This window comes from Primulina tabacum, chromosome 2 (assembly GCF_025594145.1).
Source record: "Primulina tabacum isolate GXHZ01 chromosome 2, ASM2559414v2, whole genome shotgun sequence".
Lineage (NCBI taxonomy): Eukaryota > Viridiplantae > Streptophyta > Magnoliopsida > Lamiales > Gesneriaceae > Primulina > Primulina tabacum.
Window position 1 is genome coordinate 52,339,824 of NC_134551.1, and position 22,062 is coordinate 52,361,885.

The following is a 22,062-nucleotide window of genomic DNA, read 5'->3' on the forward strand; positions in this document are numbered from 1 at the left end:
CTTCAAAAACTATTCAAAATACACATTCTATTCGAGAAGAAGTGGATCGCCATTAACCAAGGAATCTTATCCTTAGCTTCTTTAAATAAATGGACCAAAACTTTATTCCCTTCTTGTCAAGGAGAAGAAAAATGGCGGCCAATAAAAGGTATAAACTTAGAAAGAGTACCGTTGCTTAGTATTTAGGCAATATAAGTTCTAAAAATATCAAGAATTCGGAAATGTCAAAACCAAGGAGTCCTAAGTGACAACAAACATGACAATTCAACAATACATCCAAAAAAATAGATGAAATTATATAAGATAGATCTGGAAGATAAGAGGCAAAACTTCTCTTTTTTCTAAAAAAAAAAGTACATGCATATTAGAAACTTTCCATTCGAGAGGAATAGATAACTACCCCTACCCACTCTTGCTGAGTCGATCAAAGGTAAACGTCTCACGTATATACAAATAAATCCACAAGAAACATTGCAAGGTTTATGTATCCAAATTAAAAATCATAAACCATGTATGCCAAAGCATGAAAAAGGGATTTACATTGAAAATAGAATTTAGCAAGGCCTGTTGATGTTAAACAGAACCACAATTGTTGGTCATACGGAAAAGCTAACTGAAGTAAATTGGAACAACGAAGTGGTCTAAAGGGTGACTTAGCAGTCAAAGGTCAAATTCAATACACATATCCAAGCCAAAGCTATAACAAGAAATCACGAACACAGAATCCAAGCCACCATTACTCTCACAGAGCTGGCTAGTTCATCGGGGTTGAGGTAGAAGCAAAAGAAAGGAAATCAGGAGAGAATGACATTTGACGAGCAGTTATCCTTCCCCTAATGCTGATCACAATATAGAACATGCCTTCTGGGCCCTACTCTTCTTTTTCTTTTGCTTGGGTGGCTGGAGCACGACTTTAATGGCAGAATCAAAAACTCCCTTGACATTCTGTAGCCAACAGGAAATATGAGCTGAGTATCTCGAAATAAGGTTTCTACTAGACAAGAATTAGGAAAACAGGTCAATGTACAAACCTGTTGCGTTTTTGAACTACATTCAATGTAAGCAGGAGCTCCAATCATCTTACTCAGCTCCTCACCCTTCAAGTTTGAAAGAGAGTAACAAAACATTCAGAGTAGGAGCAAAAATAAGAAAGTGTTGTCTTTTGTGTGGCGTACATATCAGAAGACAACAAAAGGAAAGTGAGATTTGGTCAGGCATTATAGGCTCACTTGTGCCGTAGTGATCGGTACAGCACCTGGATGGTCAACGAAGAACTGCTTGTCATCCCGAAGATCTAAATCCCCCCAAAATATTAAGAATCAATAAATAAAATATGTTTATAAATCAAGCACGGATTTTTAATTGATCATTGACAACATATTTAATTTTTCCAACATGTAAGTGTTAACCTTTGAACTGAATGGGATGCATAAACATAGAAAATAGATCCCATGCAAGAATTAAGAACAAGAATTTAGACCCTAATGCTTCTCACATTTCATCAACAAGCTAATGACTGTCCACAAAAGCTTCCTCCATGAAGCTTTACAGATTTGTATGGACAACAGACCCATAAAGGAAGCAAAAGGTAATATAGCAATCGTATTTCATCAACAAGCTAATGCTTCTCACATTTCATCAACAAGCTAATGACTGTCCACAAAAGCTTCCTCCATGAAGCTTTACAGATTTGTATGGACAACAGACCCATAAAGGAAGCAAAAGGTAATATAGCAATCGTATTGCAGGAAGATGGTAGAATTCATACCCAAGCACAAAAAAATTGACATCAGAGGTAAACCACTTCCATCTGAGCTGCTTTATTCTATAGCCAGCTTATACAGATAAAGATATTTTATAAATAAACATGAAACGGGGAAACAGGGTAACATCAAATTAAACACCGGCGGTGTTAAATCTTAGTGTCGTTTAGACTGAACAGACAATTCCTACATCTGTAAATCGTGTTAAAATTAGTAAAATGTCACAAACAACAATAGTGACAGCAATACAACAACAACAGTGCTGTCAATGACAACAGTAGACTAAATCATACTTTCAGTAATATTTTTCAATGGATATAAACATATAGCAAATAAAACTATCTTAATCCACAGGCAGTACAATTACTTGATACAATATTTGTCCGGATAGCTGAAGCGCAGAAGTTAAGCATAAAAAATTATCAACACCTACGGCTTTTAGCTATGACTTACAAGAGCGTCTTTCTCTATCTGTATCCACGTATAATACCTAACGTTGTTGTTTGTGTTGTTTACAGTGGTGTCAGGTATATATGAATAAAACATCTCACCGAGTTTTGTTCCAACAAGAACTATAGGGACACCAGGGGCATAATGCTTCAGTTCAGGAATCCACTGGAAAAAGAAGCGAATAAAATACCTCGTCAAGAAAAAGAGTCGGCTGCGAATAGGCAAAGAAGGAAGTAGACAAAGTAAGAGAAAGCAAATGAACAGCGATCAACTCATTACCTTCTTGGAGACATTTTCGTAGCTGGCCTTGCTAATAAGAGAAAATGCCAAAATGAAAACATCAGCTCCACGATAACTCAAAGGTCTCAACCTATTGTAATCCTCTTGTCCTGATCAATAAAATGGAAAATGGAAGTTCATAAAAGTACAAAAAAAATACACAAAAGTTCACAAATTTCTAAGATTATAAAGACAATTGACAACATCTGAATATGTATGAGAAGCTTTAGAGAATAGACATTTCATGAAAGATATGTCTAGGACTCACCTGCAGTATCCCACAGGCCAAGGTTAACAGTGTTTCCATTGACGACCACATTTGCACTGAAATTATCGAACACGGTTGGCACATAATCCTATTTCATTTCACAATTGGAATAAGGTTACAAATTATATGCCAACTATTTATGGGAAAACAACATAACATCAAATCCAAATCCAATTTGAATAAAATATTCAAGGTGCGATCGCACAATAATAGGAGAATCTACGTATCGTTGAAGACATCTATTGCAGTTTCCACATGACACACACCACTGAAGAATGAAAATGCACATTCTTCCTCTTGATCTAACAAAGAAATTCCTCAAAAAGATAGAATTGCACCTCGACCACAAAGTAAAAGTAGAAAAAGAACGGATCTTCACAAAATCATTTGACTTCCCATAAATGACATAATCAACTCCAAATTCGAAAATCATTATTAACACAGGACAGGGAAATGCAGGCCCACTATATTATTTCTCATTTGAAGCAATTTCTCGAGGATTAAAGAGATCATAACAAATCGTAAATGCGTAAACATATTACAGAATGACAATCATCCAAAAACAATACAAATCCACAGAGTCAATGAATATAAAAAATGACAGACCGTGGGGAAGGTGTTGCTGGTGTAGGAAATCAAGAGACAGGTCTTGCCAACAGCGCCATCACCTACTGTCACACACTTGATGAATCTCGAAGCGCTCATTCTACGGAAATGAAAACTCCCCCTTTCTACACACGCACTCTTATCTCTCGGTCTCTCCCACCCAGATCTTCTCCAGAAGACCTGACGCAATAGGTAGTTTTGAAAAACACCCAATCACACATTAACGTATACCAAAAAAGTCGTACATAATCTCAATATTTCCATTGATTCCACCCCTTGGATTGAAACAATATGTAATTGGCAAAGAACGAGAGCAAGAAGAAGAAGAAAAAAGGGAAAAAAGAGAGCTTGAAGGGGTGGAGATCTAGATAGAGAGAAAAGGAGAAAATGTGCATGAAATGGGAGAAGTGATCGCAAAATAACTAGACTTACCCGCCAAATACTGCCATTGAATCGTTCTCCTCTTTCTTCTCGGGAGACAGTACACTTCTCAGATGGGCCGTCTAATGGGCCCAAGACTACATGTTATGGGCTTTTGATCTGCTAATTAAATTTTATTAAATACATATATGACGTACTTTTAAATAATAATAATAATAAGAATAATAATAATGTATTACTCATTTTCAAAGAAGGTGAAGAAACTCTTGGTTCAGTTCCTCAACAACATCCGAGCATTTCAACATAGGAGCTATGATCATCAGTATCAGAAAAATATTTCTGATTTGGCAAATTGTAAGAGAGGTCGTGGAGGAATGGAAAATGGTATTGCAAAAGGTATATTGGAGATTGTCCTCTGCTGCTACAAAATTCAGAGCAGAAGCTATAAAGAAGCGAAATGAAGAATTTTATGTAAGAACCAGATTTTTTACAAACCTTTTTAATTAATCATGTGTAAGGAAATTTAAGAGTATAGTATTTTGATTATTTTATTAGGACAAGATATTCATATTGAAAAATAATTATTGGAATCTTTATTGCCAAGTCAATAATATCTAAATTTGTGCATGCATATTTTGAAATGGGGTAAGAAATATTGCAAGAGGGAAAATATCATACAAGATCTAGAAGATTGAGGCATGGATATTGCACACAGTTTTCGAAATCATACTATATTCTATGCCTAATACATGGATACAAGGAAGCTCTCATTGCTTAATTGGAAAGAAACCATCCAATTTTGGCACAAAAATCTCCCCTCCCATGCACCTTATTTTCGAGCCACTCTAGATTATAAGATTAGGAATTTAAGAGCTCCAATTTGGTAGAAAAATCAGCAGCCATGGAATAGATTAGGAGCCAAGAAAACGTGAGATTTGATGCTTAATTGGACATGATTGGACTACCCTATTTAGCTCTCTTCCCTTCACCTATAAATAAGTCATCACTCCTAGCCATTCCTCACACCAAATTTCAAGAATCCTTGCTGCAAGTTTCAAATTTCCAGCAGCTTCTCCTTGCCGAAACCCTGCTCTAAAATCATCCAAAGTTAGCCTAGACCGTGAGCCGAAGTGCTGCCCGAACGAGGAGCATGAAACGATCCAATCCACGAAGCCTTGCATCTACGTTTTAGCATTCAAAAATACGGTAAGTGGGCTTGTTTTAAAGTTAAACTTTAGTTTATGCATATTTATTTCTTTTTTTCGAAAATGCGGTCGAGTACACGTTCTTCTTCTACTCTGTTCTTGTGTTGGTTGTCATATGGTTTTGGACACTCTGAGAATTCAACTTGATATGGGAGGGAATCCCAACCATGATATGACCCTTACGCGGTGGGGATGTAACCGCTATATGGCCTCGCCCCCTTAGAGGAGTAAAAATTAGGGACTGATATCAGTAAACAATTGAAAGTAGAGAAATTTCAGTGTCTGGTCGATGTTATGCATGTGTTATGAATTGTGTTATGCAAGTCATGCGATTTTCGAAATTATGCATGTTGTTATATTGTGTTCGAACGGCCCTCAATTGCTGAGTATTTCTCAAAATACTCACCCCCTCTTACAACCCTTTTCCTAGATAAACCCGGAAAGAACTCGAGGAAGATGAATATGACCAGTTTTGGGGCTGGTGAAATTCGATATTTCAAGATTTAGTTTTAAGTTAAGATTATTGTTATTATTCAGTTGTAACGTTTACGCATTAGATTCTGTCGTTTTTCGGTTATTGAGTTATAAAGACAATGTTATTTCTATTTGAAATTATGATATAAACTGGTTTTGGTTTATACTGTGCTACGAGGCTGGTTGTTTTCGATTGTGTTATTGTTAAACAACGCTGGTGTCAACCCTGAGTTTCGAGACATGACATTTAAGTGGTATCAGAGCCGCTAGGTTCATAATCCGGTGGGGGAAAAATGAGAATTTTTTTACATCTGTGTGAGTTAGGCATTCTCCTCCTCTTCCGGTTCCTCTTCTGGATCGTCTTCGTGAAGTAGCTCTATCATCTAGTGTAAGTTGGGCATTCTCTCCCGTAAGCTGTGCCAATTGCGCCTTCAACTCCTGTATCTCTGCATCCGCCTCGTCCAACAGATCACTGGCATGCTGCTGGTGCTGCTCACACTCCGTCCTCTTCTGCTTGACCTGGCTCCTCAGAGTCTCCACCTGCTCGGTCAGACGACAGGTCATATCCGCAAGGCTACTCATAGCCTCACATGAATCCTTCAGTCTCTTCTAACCCTTGGCATTCTGCTGTCTCTCTTCCTCCAATTCCTTATGGTACCGCTCCATATCCTCTCGTAACCTTCCCCTTCGATACAGGCCCTGCTCTATGACCTCCCTTAAGTCCATGTTGTCTCCTCTTACTAGCTCCCTCTGATAGATCGCCTAGTTAAGTTGGACTCGTATCTCCTCCTTTTCACGAGTGCGGAATTGCTGGGAGTCGATTGAGCCATTTCCTGAAATCAAAAATGAAAATGCTCAGAATCGGAAAGAGACAATATAGAACAAGAGACAATATGCCACAACCATGAAATTTTCGAGAAATATATATAAATATTTTTTTTTCTAAAAATGGAAAGTTGGAAATAGACACATGGATTCGAAGCATATGTCGAGAGGAAACATACAATCGATGGAATATCTTGTCCTATTGAATAATCAAAATACTATGCTATTAAATTTCCTTACACATGATTAATTAAAAAGGTTTGAAAAAATCCGGTTCTTACATTTTCAATAACAGATTGCATCAAGGCATTGGATGAACTAATAGGTGTTATTAGTGATGAAGTTTATTTTGGTGCACTGGACTTATTCGCCAACCGTAACACGAGGGAGACGTTCCTAAGTCTTTAAGTGGAAAAGCTGTTTGCAAGGAAAGTGTTTCGGCAATAATATTCCTTACTTGGTATCTTTGGTGATGTTTCCTTGTGCATAACATATGAATGTTTTTTCTTCTTCAAATTTTAACCCAAGTTAGATGGAGGTTAAAATTTGTATTTCTGAGGAAGATTGAATTAGTAACTTGAGGTTGCTAGTTTGCTATTACATGCAATTAATATGTGAATACTGATTGAAGTGGGCATGTTGAGATGAGCTTCATTTTGTCCCCATTTTGAAGCTGATTTTATGCAATATAGAGTTGAAGTGATTTTTGTAGTCTTGATGTAATTTAATTACATGCTGTTTCTTATTCCAAAATTCATAATCGTATTTGTAATTTTGTGGCCCAAATTCGAGATAAAGATTGTAAGAAAACAATAGCTCGAGTATTAGATATGGTTACACGGTTGTATGCACAACTGCTACTAATTGCCTATGATTCATTATTGTGTTAACATGTACGATTTCCTTTGTATCATTTCTACAAAAATCAAGCACTCGATAGAGGTCCATGGCTTGAGGGGTAAACAAGGATCAGATTTTAGACTACTCTCTTGGTCAAAAAAAGGATTGTGGAAACCATTAATTTGCGGTCAATTGGCTTCGTTAGATAAGCATCCATTCCCACTTCCAAGCATTTAGCTTCATCTGAAGACATAGCATGAGCAGTCAATGCAACTATGGGGACGTGCCAACTGGTGCCGGATTCGAGTCTTCTGATTTCTTTTGTTGCTTCATACCCATCCATTTTCGGCATCTGTATTTTCACGTGAAAATAAAATTAGATGTCAGTTTCTTCGAACATTATAACCAAGATTTTGATTTTGTGGAAGTTGCTATTTTTCGAAAAAATATAAGATATAAAATTTGAGGAGACTACTCCCCCTTCATGACTTCTCCTTGGAATCAAGAAAATATCAGTATCTAGACTTACTTGACAATCCATCAAAATCAAGTCGTATGGCAACGATTCTGTATGATAAGTGGTGCAGTTTCCTCTAAGCACTTCATCTCCATATTCATTGGATTGGATCGTGTTGTTAAGAGCATCAAGGACCTGCATTCCATCTCCTACAACGACTACTTTTGCTCCCATCTTTTCCAACATTATCGTTGCCACCCTCTGAAGTACCAATGTATCTTCTGCAAGAAGTATGTGTAGACCTTCAAGAGGATTTTTGTCATTATCAACCTTGTGTGAGCATGCGGCACTTTGATCTTCAAGATTTGATTTATTCAAATATTGTTCTTCTACCCTTCTTTTCACTGTATTAGTCCTTTTAAAACACTCATTTTCCGACTTCTCTGAATCGTCAGAGCTGGTAGAACCCAGGTGAGGAGTATCTATTTCAAGCAATTCGTGAATCTGTGATGTATTCGAATTGTTTTCCCTTGTGACAGATTCAAAAATATGGATCATTTTTGCTTTGTATAGAGGCCTGTTAGTCACTAACAAGTGCCCCCGTTTCCGGAGTTCAGCCTTGATGGCATTTGAGGTGTCATGGTTCAAGAGCCAAGCAAAACTGGCTAATCCACTGTATTTGTCTAGAAAATCAAGCTGTTGCTTCCATATTTCTGTGCTCAAGTCAAGAAATCCTATGTCGATGATTATGATTAAAATTGAGCTGATACTGCCTTGGAAATTTGATTCCTGAGGATTTGTGTACTTGATATGTAAATTTTTGATAATGTTTTCGCAGGGCTCTTGAAGATTTTGTGTAAGCTCATTCCAATCAGATGCTTCATGGGTCTGAACTCCATTTTCTTGTAACCACTGAGTCATAAGCAATCTAGTCATTCTGCCACTGAGTGCAAGAAACACCTGTATTTTTTTGGGTGATGCATTTGGTAGGTTTATGTAGGATGTATTCAGGGGGAAAATGTGATACTTACAGTAGTCATATTGTGCTGTTTCAGGTTGAATTGGGACTGAATTTTTGTTCTGTCCTCCGGTGTATTAAGAAGCATATATAGCTGCATCAGAGTTCCTGGTCCGTTCTTCTTCACCACTTTGATTTCTCCATTCATCTTATTCACCTGTTAAGAATTCTCTAATCATGTTTAATAAGTTTGAAAGATTCTTAGCTCTAATAAACTTAGTCTTTCAAGTTCCGATACTTTCTTAGCTTATAGTCCAACATAAAACCAGACATAATTGTGGATCATATGAGAGGCAAGCAATGATTGTCTCCCCAATCAAGAAATTTTTTAATATTTTATAAGAAATTATTGTGAAATGCAAGTCCTTCCTCACAAAATATATCAACTCACCAAGGTCCTTACAATGCAGAGGCCTAAACCAGTGCCACCATGCCTGAAATCAAAATAAACTATTTATTAGATACTTTGCCTGGGAGGAAGCTTTCTTAATAGATACTCAGGATCAATTTCCTTGTATCTGATGAGTTTCTAATTTACTATTGTGCTGCGAAAAATCTCACTTCGAAGCCATGAATAAGCTACTTACAATCGAGTTGTTGACGGATCAGCTTGCTCGAAACTCTCAAATACAGATTCCCATTTGCTTGGATCAATCCCTGAGAAATGAGAATCACAAGAAACTCAATCATTAAATTATAAGTGGAGAAAAAGCTTGTGCCTCCACAAACTATATATGCATCACTGTATGGATCCCACACACACATATATGTAGGCAGGATACAACTTTATATAGCTGTATTATTCGTACCACAGCCAGTGTCATCAACCTCAAACCAAAGAATCATTTTGTTTCCTTTCTTCGAGCATATCTGTCCATGGCTCGTTTCCCACTTCCGTTTCATTTTACGTGCACACCAGGACTCCTTTTGATTAAGTGATAACTTTCTTGTGCTATTATCAGTATCTACCGTCTCACACCATCCTCGTAGAATAATGTATCCAGCTGTCACAAGCTAAGGATAGTAAAATCGATTGGTCCGGCAAATCCCTTGGTTTTGTACTAAAATTTCGAGTTAAATTTACTACGACTTACAAGTTGTAAACTTAATGGAATTGCTAATAAGGTTGGCAAAAATTTGAAGAACTCTACCAGAGTCTCCCAGAACTACTTTTGGCATATCATCTGCAATACAGAAGCATTAGTAAAAATCTGCGTAGAAATTAAAGGTGTGTCACAGACTTAGGACAAAAAGGGATCATACCCGAAATATCAAGAATGGTCTCTAAGTTGTTGTTGATACACTGGACAGAGAACATGTCGATTAGCCCTTCAAGTTCTTGGCTTAAATCAAACTCATTTTCTTCCAGTACCAATTTTCCAGATTCAACCTGCAGTGTTTTCAGTTGAGTGGTGCTTATCTTTTCCTAATATGCTCGAAAAGTCACAAATCTGAAAAGAATCAAAAAATATTCTCTGTTTCTCTTGTATCACACCTTACTGAGATCTAAAATGTTGTTGAGAAGCCGGAGTAAAGCCGTGGAACATTTACGAATTTGAGTAATCATTGAATGTTGTTCGTTTTTTAGACAGTCATCGGTAATAAGTATATCCAGCAACCCAATCACAGCTGCCATTGGGGTTCGAAGTTCATGGCTATGACAAAAGGAAAAAATATTGTATCGTGATCCAAAGGAGTTATATTTCTCTGTTAAATGAACAAAAAAGTCGTTACCAAAGACAACTACCTCATATTTGCTAAAAACTGGCTTTTATAGTTGCTTGATGCTTCTGCCTTTCTTCTTGCATCCAACTGTTTTATTAGTTCTGCCCTCAGGTTCATCTCTTTTGAAACTCCATTTGTCAATATAAAGATGCATAAACATCCAAACACCAGGATGCATACTGAAGCTGATATCAATACCATCAGCGTTTTGTAAGCTTTATCATCAACTTTTCCCATTATATATTGTCTTGGAATGATTATTACCCCAACCTGTAAAAAGTCGCTTGACACAAATAAGAAAGGAAAAAGGAAACCCTTCAGAGATTTACAAAAAAGATAATCCAGAGTTTACCATAGGAAGCCTTGTCAAGTTCAAGAAAAAGGAATCTATGTAATACAGTTGGGTCCCAAGCTTTGCATTTTCTATATGAACTTCTCGACCAGGAGGAAATTTGTCACCATAGGCTTTCTTTAAATGCTCAGCTCCAGATCGTATCACGGTATCCTTAGAATCAGCGGCCATAGTGAGCTTTGGCCCTGTGGTAGAATTCACAAGTATAGGTGTATCAGTCGAAGTAGCAATAAGCCAACCTTCTTGAGAAGTCAAATATAAGTGGCCACTGTGGAATTCAACTAGATCTTTCATCAACTGTCCGACGCTCGATAGTGCTGTAGTAACGCCAACAACTGCAACTATACTGTCGTGGGATGGATCCCAAACCGGTAATGCTGCGGAGAGCAATGGCGAGTCTGCATATTTGCTAACGGCTATATGCCAAGAAGCGGTACCATCAGGAACCTGTGAAATACCAGCGATGTTTAGCAACTGATCTGGTGGGATAGGTGTTGGTTTTCCAGTTTTTTCACCCGTAAAAGGATCCAGAGGTTCTCGGTACCAAATTGCAGAAATGTTTCCTCGTATGGATTGGTCGTTCCATCCATGATGAGGCGACAGGGAATTAGAATCAGATGAGTTGCTTATTGAGTAATTAACAAGATCAGAGAATATGTAGTATGTGCTATTACTCTTCCTATTTCTATGGAAAGCCTGGACAAAACCATTTCTGTAACTCAAAGTTATGGAATTGAGAGCTATGTTGCTTGCAAATAAGGCCCATGTAACCTCCCTCATAACCTCGTAAAGCTGCTGCGAAATAAACATATTACCAAGAATGGTTAGTAAACACCCAGAAAAAATTTCATATAAATCAGAGAATCATCAATCAATCTTCTCAAAGAAAGAAGACATCTTATCAAGAACCTCGATTTGCTGTGCTTGATTAACCGGATTGTTGTAACGTCTGATAACCGATTCGGAGAGCTTCACCTGAGCTGTGGCAACTTCGACAGTAGAGTTAAGAATGTTCCACATACGTAAAACTGGCCTCTGCAGAAGCTCGTGTCGAAGTCCATATGCCAACGAGTTCAGTGATTTTGTAGTATAGACTCGTGTGATATGCCATGTTAATAACGTTAACAAGCCTATTAAAATTGCTAGCATAACCTGCACAAACGTAGCAACAAAATAACGAACGTAGTAGACAGTACTAGAAGTTTGGATACCAACTTTAGTTTCTTGATGGTACTAACGGCTCTTAGATGAGAGTTCCAGAGGAACAAAATCACATACCATGATAGCGAGACGAACGACAAAGACACTATAATATGAAGATGAAAGACAGAGGGTACTTGAATCTTGAATCTCTTCTTCTACATCTCTTTGGTAAGATTTTCTGCAGCTTCGAGAAGTGATGTATCTTTTGGAATCAGTCAAGAAATGACAGATTTTACTGAAGACTTTTCCATGCAAGCACCCCATTAATGTAATAGCGTTATAGCCAAGGTAGTACAAGATTTAGAATGAAAATGGAAAATGGAATTTAATTTAGTGCCATTTTTGAAAAACTCGTTGAAGAAGTTGAGACGGAGATAAAGCTATGAAATGAGTACAGGAAAAGAGTGTTAAGAATAGAGATTTGGATTCCGACTTATTAAGGCAAAGATGGCTATGCTTTGTGTTCAAACAAGTCGGATTTTTTGGCGTCGTTCACTTGTTCCTAATCCAAAGTAGTTCCTTCTTTTTTAACTTTCTAATGCCCCACTTTTAGGTTGTCTTACTTCACAAATCACTAAAAAAAAAAAAAGATTGCAACTAGCTCACGGTTTTGAATTTCATCGTTGACATTCATGATGGTTTTAAAAAAATCATCCTTAATTTCGCGACAATTGTCCCTAATTTCACGACAATTTTTGTCATTGAAAATTAGCAATGATTTTTGAAAAACTATAACTAATTTCGCGACGTTTTTATCTTTATAATAGTATGAAATATATTATTCTTTTTTATACACATCTATCATAATTTTAATAATGAAAATGTTATTTTTAATAATTTGTCACTCATCAATTTGAAGTAATAATAAGAGACGAAACTCGGTTATATCTCCGTACGGACACTTTTGGCCTGACCTAAATTCAAGAAATTTGGTAATAATTATTTAATATGATTTGAACAGCACTAGGCGTGACTTCTCCACCTCACACGTGTTTATCATAATTAAATATGTTCACGAAAAGACAATTGAGAATCTTTTCATCGTTCAAAATGTCGTCATTTTTAATTAATTGCGTGGGAGAATTTGCAGAAAAAAATATATAGATAAATGGGGGAATTTTGCAGCAAAAAAGCTTCATTTATTACAATTATTATTCATTTGTTACGTTACACATTGTCCTTGTTCGATCAAAATAAATTACTCATGCAGATATATAATTAAAAATATACGGAGAATGTACCCTACACTGCAAATGATATGATTGGAAATGCAAAATAATACCCCAAACATGATTTGACACAAATGACTTATCGTTTGACTCAAATTCTAAAAAAAAAAAAATTTAAATCATTCATATATCATATAACATTCGTAATCTAATCACACGATGATCATATGATAACATTCGTAATCTAATCACACGATGATCATAAGAATGATTCACTGTGTCTGTTTATGAGAGCGTCCCATTTTTGTTCAAATGAGGTGTTATAACATATAAAAAAGAAATCAAATTAATGTGAGTAAATGTTACGTATATCAAGCGTTCAAACATTTAAATTTGAACGTACTGAATTTTAAAAAAAATGTTTAATTTGCAAAAACAAGCAAGCAAGCACATGCGTTTTGGGAGTACATGGATGTCTCATCCCATGAAATAAAAATAAAGATGAATGTGTGACCAGTGAAATCCACAAATAATGAATGTTTATATCAAAATAAATGTGATAGAATAAATATGTTAATATAATACGTACATGGACATGTAGACTCACGTTTTTTGAGGAGGTGTTAGATGTTCGAAGTCAAAAAATAAAAGATTTAGTATAATCATTTGTAGCAAATTAAATACTGATTATATAAGTATTGATGGCTACTTTAGTGATAACCATCGGTTCATACAGTATTGTCAAGTTGAGGAATAAGGTCTATAATATACAATAGCATGTTAAATGGACATTAAAGCAAATAAAGCAAAACAATTTAAATACATCTTCAGGAAGACGAATATCCTATAAATAAAGCATATCTTTTTGGGTTCATGAATCTGCAGACAAAAGTTTATTAAAAATAGCTAGTACGACAAAAGTTAAGGTGGGCATTTGTTAATAAAAATTATGTACCTTAATTTGTTTTAATTATTCTTCTGCTTTATTACAAATCCACATTATTTGACTCTGAGGTTGATATGCACTTGAAAGTGCGTATAAACTTTATGATTGGTTTTCTTGAAGAGTAGAAATTAAGGATTTGAATCCTTGTTTTCACTGAAAACGCAGCACCATGTACTGTATTTTTTATACGAAATGAGATTGGGTCATATATATTAGATAAGCCCATAAGGAAAAGAGCTAGTTTGGGGTCCCTTAAATGACCTGCCCCTGTGTAAACATTACTCAATTATCCAACTTCATTAACCATTATCCAAGGATGTCATGCATTAGGATTCATTTTCCATTCCTGCAGGACTGAAACTTGCGGTTTACCAGAGTTCTCTTCCCTCCACCTTTTTCGTACTAAAAAAAAAAACTTACGATTTACCATAAACCGTAATTAATAGTAATACTTTAACTTAAATCTTTCAAGTCGACGTTTCAATAATATTATTGCTCCAAACAATTCAACTACCAACTTATAAGAATCAAGCACGTGACTAAGACACCAACGATTACAAGACAAAGGAGTGAATTAGTGAAAGAATCTTTCAGTCTCAATTTAAATAAAAATGAACCAGAAATTATAATAATAGTTATATAAATATATATTTTTTAAAATGCATGACATCCTATGTAAAATAAGAGAATGAACTCTACCTTGAATATTTCCAACACACGTGCATGAATAGTAGCTATAATACCATAACCAATAAACGATACTTCACACCATCCTAAAATAAGCAAGGAGGAAACCGAGAAGCTAGCCATCGAAATCAAGAAAATAAACAAAAGACAGTAATTCAGCGTCCAAATTGATTAGTTCAGGCGAAATCAGTACCGAATTTATCATCACTCTCCTCCGACAAAGATTGTTCAAGAATCGTTCAAGCAGAGAAGAAAAGTTCCCATCTGTTTAATAGATTAATCTGACAATACGTTGCAGGATGATAAAAAAAACATCAAATGATTGTGAAAGGATAGGGAACATGTAGAAACATATAAAGGTTGCCAAGAGTTTTTCCTCTACTAATCACAATAGCTCGTTTTGGTACAAATCAATTATAAAAGGACAGCCAGAGATGCTTGGAACTATACCAGATGGTGGATATTAAGTGTGGCATCTTCATTTCTTTTCATCTTCTTTTGGTTCCTTGTCTTCATCCTTGATCTACAGGAGTAAGATAGATATTATTATTAAAAGATCGAGGACACAAAAATGTGCATTAGAAAAGCTGCATATTAATTTCATAACAATAATAATTAAAAAGTACTTATACTGGATCTCATTTATTCTTTGTTCAAAACACATTTTCCTGGTATGATTTTTTAATATACTTACCATTATGTCCCGTGAATAAATAAGTTATAGAACACCAAAGCTAAGCAAAGAAAACTCAGTCTTAGCATCCTTCAACTATATATGTTCCATTGACATCCCAATGAAAGAAAAAGGATTGCACATGAGAAACCTAACAGGAAAAAATGGAAATTTTCCAAGAATATATAGATGTTATGGTACAGGACTAATACAAACTGTACCGAACAGGACCATGATAAGTTTACACTAAAATCTAATTCTTGCGGGGTAGACTTCCAACAAATTAGACTGGGATTTTATCTGTAAATTATTATTATTATCCCAAAAATTTTCTTTGACCACCTCATCATCCATCTACATAACTGTTAAATAGGTCACAAATATACACATGGCTGCAGCAACCAATACCAAGAGTCTTTTAAGTTGATGATGAAACCACCACATAAATTTCAATCTAGATTTCATTAGCTTTTGCCAATATCAATCATCAAACTCACCTCAGATTGACTCTGCATGGAAGCAAGTAAATCTTTGACATGGGGATCATTTGGATCAACTCCCGGAAGCTGTTAAGATAGGAAGGTCGTGAAACAAACAATAGAGTTGCGGTTCATTTCTAGTTCATTTCATCTACTAGATTAAGAATTCATTAAATCTGCGGACTGAAACTGTAGTTCTGTCACAATAGACTTACAGAGGCAAGGATAGAGGACATGAACGATTGATCTCCAAGCAACTTATTCACATCTGTTTGGCTTGTTTGATCAGCTGTGCTGTCTTGCACAGACAATTGGAGGGCTACAAGAACATTGACAAGGAAAATATAAAAAAAATATAGCCAGAGGCATAAAACTTCAAATAAGCCCCATTATAATAGAAGGAATGAATAAACTTTGCCCAAAGAGAGGCAGAACATTTAGCACAGAAATACAGCAGAACGACGACGATCACCTAGAAAAATGATTGATACATCAGATTCAGATCCAACAATTCTATATACCTATAAAAGTGTGTATAATTGACATTGTTTTCCGATTGTACATTGACAAAAATACCCTTCGTGCAAACTTGAACAAAATAAAACTTATTATTATTGTAATGTAAAAATAAAAATAATAGGACATAAATATCTCATCTTTACTAATAATTAATTGACATTTAGAGCCTTATTGTAATGTATCTATATACCTATAAATCTATATCTATCTTTATACCTATAAATCTATATACATGTAAAAGTATAAATGATGGACAAATTTTTTGCATGATGATTTTACTACATTGCCCAAAAACTATGTATTGTTTATATTAATTGCATGGGCATTGGTGGAAAATCTATATCTATATACCTATAAAAGTGTTGATAGTAAAAAAGTTTTCTCATTGTGAACGGACATTATTACCCTTCACATGTTTATTTATTTTCATTATTAGGTAACATATGTGGTAATTTCACATTTAGTCCATTAATTAATAATTAATACTAATTAACCATATTTTATGGTTATTATTTTATGCTTTTGATTTTCTTCTCCATGTTCTTAAATGTTTGTGCTAATTTTAAATAAACATACTTTAAATAAATTTACTTAATATTAATATAAATTATTTCTTTCATTTTAATTATATTCATATTTTAATTTATATGTAGCAAATAAGTCATCTCCACGTTTTTAAATGATTGAGCTATTTTTAAAAAAAATACTATTAAATTTACTTAATATTAATATAAATTATTTTTTTCATTTTAATAACTTTCTTGGACTTTCATTTAAATTCTAAATTAAATTAATTATGTTAGTTATTGTTCTATTTCACCATCATTTGAATTCATTCAATGAATTATTAAAAATAAATTTTAATATAATTAGATTTAAAAAAACTTCAAAAAATTATATATATGAAGGACTCATGATAAAGTATATGAGTGCTTTGAACAAAGAGTCATTCAAATAAATTCTAAATTAAATATTGACAAATGAAAAATTAAAAAGTTAAAATAATCATTATTACTTTTAAATTAAATAAAACAATTTGAATTGAAAATAAAATTATATTTAATCAAAATTTTAAATTTATTTTGTCAAACTATTAATTTCTAAATGCATGAACAAATATAATATATTGGAAATCTAAATTTAATTGTGAATTTGAATAATAGTAATAAAAAATTAATAAATTTGAATAAGAATTACCTATAAAAGTGTGGACAAATGAATCGTTCATCCACATACATTGGATGATATGATGCTAGAAAAATATTGTTGTACAATTGCTAAAATTAGAAAGAAATATGTAGAAAATCAATCAATTTTTTCATTAGTTTTTTCCCACTAATTTTGATAATAAATGTTAGTTATTGTTATATTTCACTATCATTTGAATTCATTCAATGAATTATTAAAAATAAATTTTAATATAATTAGATTTAAAAAAACTTCAAAAAATTGATAAAGTATGTGAGTGCTTTGAACGAAGAGTCATTCAAATAAATTCTAAATTAAATATTGACAAGTGAAAAATTAAAAAATTAAAATAATCATTATTACTTTTAAATTAAATAAAACAATTTGAATTGAAAATAAAATATATTCATATAATTCTATTTACATTCTTATATTGCTTAATCAATTCAAATCATTGTATTTGTATTGTTATTTTAGTTCAATTTAGTGCTTAATCTGATATATCATTGTTCCAAATTCTTATAATTTTGTTTTGATCTATCTTTTTCCGAACAAAATGTTGTTTGATGGATTTGATCACGTTATGCAAAGATTAAAAATATTTTTACTATTAATTTATTTTTTAGTTATTTAGAATATGGGTTCACGTGCGGATGCACGTGCTTTTTTGCTAGTTCTATAAATGTCTGATCAAGCAATTGAACAAAACAGCCAACAAACCTCCCTTGAAATAATAAGAAGGAACAAAACCCTCAAAGAAACAAACAAAAACTCTTCGAGTGGAGGTTGTTTACGTGAAATGCATAAAACAGAAACAAAATTGGAAAATGGTTAATTCAAAATTGAATTCCACGTTCTTTGAGTGTTTAATGCTACTTTTGTAGCTTCATATCTCCAATTCTCTTCAAAAACAATTTTAGGAGGATAATTCCATGATTTTCAGGATTGTTCTCTAAAAAGGCAACGCCAAGCCCCATAGAGTGATGATGAAAATTGGCAGTTGTCAAGGTAAAGTAGTCACTGGGAAAATTAAATCATATTGCGGTGCAACAGAATTCTTTTGGATGTTATGCATGTTGAAAATTTTCCAGTTTTCTACTCAAAAGGGTCTAAAACCATGATTCAAAAAAAGACAATGATCTCTCAATGAACACTCAATTAAACTGAACCTGAACTACGAATCCTTCAATGCAATGTCATTCGACCTGGGAACAGAAATATCACAACCACACAACATGAACTAAGCATACTTTAGACCATCGTCTCTTCTCTCTCTTTTGTAGTGGTATATAAACGTAAGATTAGAAGTAAAATTAGAAGTAAAATCCACAGTCACTCTGTGCCTCAACAGGTTTTTCAGACTTAGCAGAGAGGCAACACTTCTAAGGTTTAAATTAAGAAGACGTCGCACAAAACCTAAAATATAGACCACCAAATGTCTCACTATCCCATGCAAATTATAAAACAGAAGAAAGAAAATACCACATATGGTCTAAACAGAAAAGGAATAATAGGGAAAAAATTGAGCAAGCTAAACAAATCAAATAGGGAAATTGCCAAGAAAACACAAATTCTCACCAAGTTGCAGATCATGATCATCAGCAGATGCATCTGACATGTCGGTATCACGAACAGCGACAACAGAGGAAGAATCATCCATGGACATTTCTAGGGCCTGATGCAACAGTGCATTATCATCATCCTGTAAATGACTCACAATCACGTGTTTACACCCAGTTAATCGCCCATAGTGCTCATGCGTAAGTAGACCAATATGGAAAAGTTCATTGTTCAGCAACTCAAACATCCAAACAGTTTTAGTGAAAAAAGGAAATAAAAATTAACATTGTAAACTGAAGTTTGTGCTCCAGATGGCTGTAATTCACATAAATGAGACTGGCCATGAGCAGTTTTCTTGGACACCAAAAAAATCTCTTCTGAAGTTTGTTTCAGAAACTGCAGCAATACTCTCAACCCCCTAACAAAAAGTACACAAAGAGAATTCCTTTACCTGTGCATCCAAAATTTTAAATAAATGACAAATTCCACAAGTCATAAAGATTTCAAAATATTTGTGAGCCCGTTTGCTAAATTCTTTGTTGTTTTTGTAAGGCAGACTAATTTAAGATTTTCCCACTTCAATTTGTCCACAGGATCAAAAACATAATATTGAGATGCAGTTGCATATGATAGCAGAAGCATAGAACCAATAGTAGTATAAACTTAATGGAACTTATTGCCAAAATCAGGCAACAGTAGCATCATCTCCGTAATAATGAACCAATAAAATAACAATTTTTGTTAAATAAATCCCAACAATGCGAGGCGGACCCGGTCAGAGAACCTCACTTGAGAGTTCTTTGGAACCAAGTATCTAATAGCCATGTGTACCAAAGGAAGAGAGTGCATTAGATCAAGTGCCTCATGTTGGAATATACACCAAATTTGAGCGAGATTTAGTTCCAGTTTTCATATTCCACAAACTATTTTAACTAATATTCCAAACTGTTTTGGACAAAGCTAAAGCAATAACACTTCAAGAAGCAAACAAATAATTTCCATAATCATGAGTACCAAATCAAATAAGAAACATTTGAAGAATAGAGCTTGTTATAGTTTGATTTCATAAATTTATTCATTTTTAAAGATGTTAAAAAGGAGTTGTCGCCAGAGATTCCAACCATTAGATCGCGTGTCTTGTTTTCAGGCACAGTGGTTCCTTCGTTTACAGTTTCACCAATGGTTACATCTTGTGAATTGGACTGCTGCTCTCCTACATCCTGTTTTGCAGCTTCTTCGGCAGCCTTCTTTGCAGCAGCTTCTTGCCTTGCCCTCTCTTCTTCCATTGAAACTCGAAGAGCAAGAGCAAGTTCAGGATCCAGGTTTGGATCCACACCGAAGTCAAAGCCAGATACTCCACCAGCTGCAGCTGCAGCTGCTGCAGCCGCAAAACCACTGCCCCCTTCTCCATCACCGGTGAAGATAGGGGTACTGAAAGACAGAAATAATGTCAAAAATAAGAAAGTACATTAAATTTTAGTTGACAGAGATAGCATCTCAAATCACCTGATCAGCACATCAGAAAGAGCACTTGGACCAGGAGGAACGTGAACAATATGACTGCTATCATTATTGTTAACTGCCGAAAGTAATGCCTCAAGCTTCTCAGCCTTTTCGCCATCTTCTTCACCAAAATTTATAATATCGAGAGATACACTGTTCTTTTTCAATTTTCTTCCAATCAACTCTAACACTTTCTTGTCATATTTAACAGGACTAAAAACACGGGAATTAACAATATGTAAGGTCGAAATGAAAAAAAAAAGACAAAAAGAGGACCTCAAATTACATAATGGTTGAGTTATACCTTCCCGCAAACACGATTATCCTTTGTTGTTGCTTCTTGTTTTGTCTATGCTTGAGAGCCAATTGCGCCACCTGGATCCCAGCAGTCAAGTTCATCTCGCCACCGATTTCTAAGCCTAAAACAGAAAAGAACAATGTCCATAGATTCCCAATAATGCAGCAATTGGCAATCACAGAAAAGATAGAAACACAACCTCAATTTTTTTAAAAAACATTCATGCATCAAATGTGAACTCAAACCCAAAGTCCAAACACTAATACTTGAGAATCGAACTACACCACTACCAAGCTAATTTATCGGCCATGACCTCAACTCATTTTCACATCCATAAAAGCAAACCCATTTCCTTTTTGAGGTAAGTGCCTTAGAACTCTTAGCTTCTAATAATCCACACCTTAGTCATGGAGCGCAAAAAAATAAAATAGAAAATATACACGAAGATGTTCAAAACTGTAAATACAATAATGCAAGCTGACCGTGCATGCAAGCCAAGATTTTTCCGAGATCACTAGTCGGAGTGACTAATACTCGAACCCCTTTTCCTGCCATCGTTAATATCCCGACGGTGTTCTCCGGATTGGACTACAATACAGTTAAACCACTTAATAAAACGTACCAGAACTATCTAATAAATAGCGCTTGAATTAACTAGTAGTCGGGGCACAATAAAATAGGATCCCTAGTCACAAGAAAATAAAAAGGGGGTAGATATTCAAACCGAAATCAGTGAAATTTTGTTAATAAATACCTGAGTCTTAGCTCCACAAATCAGATTAACGGCGTCGGCTTGCGCTTGAAATCGATTGGGAGAGTAATCACCGTTGCGCATCCACTCAGAATTATCGATGCAGATCATTGTCGCCTATTTTTTCACAGAAAAAGGCGGTAAGCAAACAAATGGAAACACAATGAAACCCTAATCCTAAGAAGAAGAAAAAACAAGTACGAAAATCTCGAAACAGACCTCAAGCACCATGATTGTCACGAATTGGTATCGGCTTGATCGGAGAATTGAAAGGGTGTCGAGGGGTTATTCGTCTCTTAGCTTCGTTTCCACAGAAGAACTTGGGTTTGTTTATATTTTCGCCGGAGTTGGTATATACTGTTGTTAGTGTGAAAGTGGGCCATATCTGGCAGGCTATGACCCAAAATTTAGCTTGGACCGAAAATTGGAGCTAAAACATGGCC

The 22,062-nt window shown here is 34.9% G+C and overlaps 3 protein-coding genes across 4 annotated transcripts; all 3 read right to left on the reverse strand.

Annotated features, from left to right (window-relative positions):
* Window positions 1–426: 426 nt before the first annotated feature.
* On the reverse strand, window positions 427–3,607 carry LOC142536855 (rac-like GTP-binding protein ARAC1). Of its 2 annotated transcripts, none has more exons than XR_012818472.1 (7): window positions 3,367–3,607; window positions 2,761–2,848; window positions 2,493–2,602; window positions 2,217–2,378; window positions 1,230–1,294; window positions 1,032–1,097; window positions 427–945 (listed from the first exon to the last, which is right to left on the reverse strand). XR_012818472.1 is itself a non-coding variant. In XM_075642237.1 (7 exons), exons 1-7 carry the CDS (start codon window positions 3,463–3,465, stop codon window positions 844–846), a joined length of 594 nt encoding a protein of 197 aa, XP_075498352.1. In that variant the 5' UTR covers window positions 3,466–3,607; the 3' UTR covers window positions 427–843. The 2 variants fall into 2 exon arrangements, 1 of the variants encoding a protein (XP_075498352.1); XM_075642237.1 differs by having other exon boundaries at window positions 2,315–2,378.
* LOC142536857 (histidine kinase 1-like) lies at window positions 2,760–12,330 on the reverse strand. The gene is made up of 14 exons (XM_075642239.1): window positions 11,922–12,330; window positions 11,553–11,795; window positions 10,644–11,435; window positions 10,314–10,561; window positions 10,062–10,221; window positions 9,830–9,956; window positions 9,661–9,750; window positions 9,376–9,570; window positions 9,154–9,223; window positions 8,958–9,000; window positions 8,622–8,723; window positions 7,621–8,538; window positions 3,367–7,443; window positions 2,760–2,848 (listed from the first exon to the last, which is right to left on the reverse strand). The coding sequence occupies exons 1-13, from the start codon at window positions 12,108–12,110 to the stop codon at window positions 7,228–7,230; spliced, it is 3,393 nt and encodes a 1,130-aa protein (XP_075498354.1). The 5' UTR covers window positions 12,111–12,330; the 3' UTR covers window positions 2,760–2,848; window positions 3,367–7,227.
* A 2,555-nt stretch (window positions 12,331–14,885) lies between these two features.
* LOC142536860 (26S proteasome non-ATPase regulatory subunit 4 homolog) lies at window positions 14,886–21,999 on the reverse strand. The gene is made up of 10 exons (XM_075642240.1): window positions 21,839–21,999; window positions 21,623–21,736; window positions 21,351–21,456; window positions 20,875–20,989; window positions 20,574–20,783; window positions 20,189–20,498; window positions 19,086–19,209; window positions 16,016–16,119; window positions 15,819–15,887; window positions 14,886–15,171 (listed from the first exon to the last, which is right to left on the reverse strand). Exons 1-10 carry the CDS (start codon window positions 21,848–21,850, stop codon window positions 15,127–15,129), a joined length of 1,209 nt encoding a protein of 402 aa, XP_075498355.1. The 5' UTR covers window positions 21,851–21,999; the 3' UTR covers window positions 14,886–15,126.
* Window positions 22,000–22,062: the final 63 nt, after the last annotated feature.

What these genes read in the sequence shown, in the direction of transcription:
- LOC142536860 (XM_075642240.1), bottom strand. An exon ending in ATAATCGTGTTTGCGGGAAG is followed by an intron (nt 20,784 to 20,874) that starts GTATAACTCAAC and finishes CCGTGTTTTTAG; the next exon opens with TCCTGTTAAATATGACAAGA. An exon ending in CCATGCAGAGTCAATCTGAG is followed by an intron (nt 15,172 to 15,818) that starts GTGAGTTTGATG and finishes TTACTCCTGTAG; the next exon opens with ATCAAGGATGAAGACAAGGA.
- LOC142536857 (XM_075642239.1), bottom strand. Translation starts at nt 12,110, where the DNA reads ATGGGGTGCTTGCATGGAAAAGTCTTCAGTAAAATCTGTCATTTCTTG. An exon ending in CAGTTTTTAGCAAATATGAG is followed by an intron (nt 10,222 to 10,313) that starts GTAGTTGTCTTT and finishes CTTTTGTCATAG; the next exon opens with CCATGAACTTCGAACCCCAA. An exon ending in GGTTGATGACACTGGCTGTG is followed by an intron (nt 9,224 to 9,375) that starts GTACGAATAATA and finishes CTCATTTCTCAG; the next exon opens with GGATTGATCCAAGCAAATGG.
- LOC142536855 (XM_075642237.1), bottom strand. Translation starts at nt 3,465, where the DNA reads ATGAGCGCTTCGAGATTCATCAAGTGTGTGACAGTAGGTGATGGCGCT. An exon ending in ACGAAAATGTCTCCAAGAAG is followed by an intron (nt 2,379 to 2,492) that starts GTAATGAGTTGA and finishes TTCTTTTTCCAG; the next exon opens with TGGATTCCTGAACTGAAGCA. An exon ending in GTAGTTCAAAAACGCAACAG is followed by an intron (nt 946 to 1,031) that starts GTTTGTACATTG and finishes TGTTGGCTACAG; the next exon opens with AATGTCAAGGGAGTTTTTGA.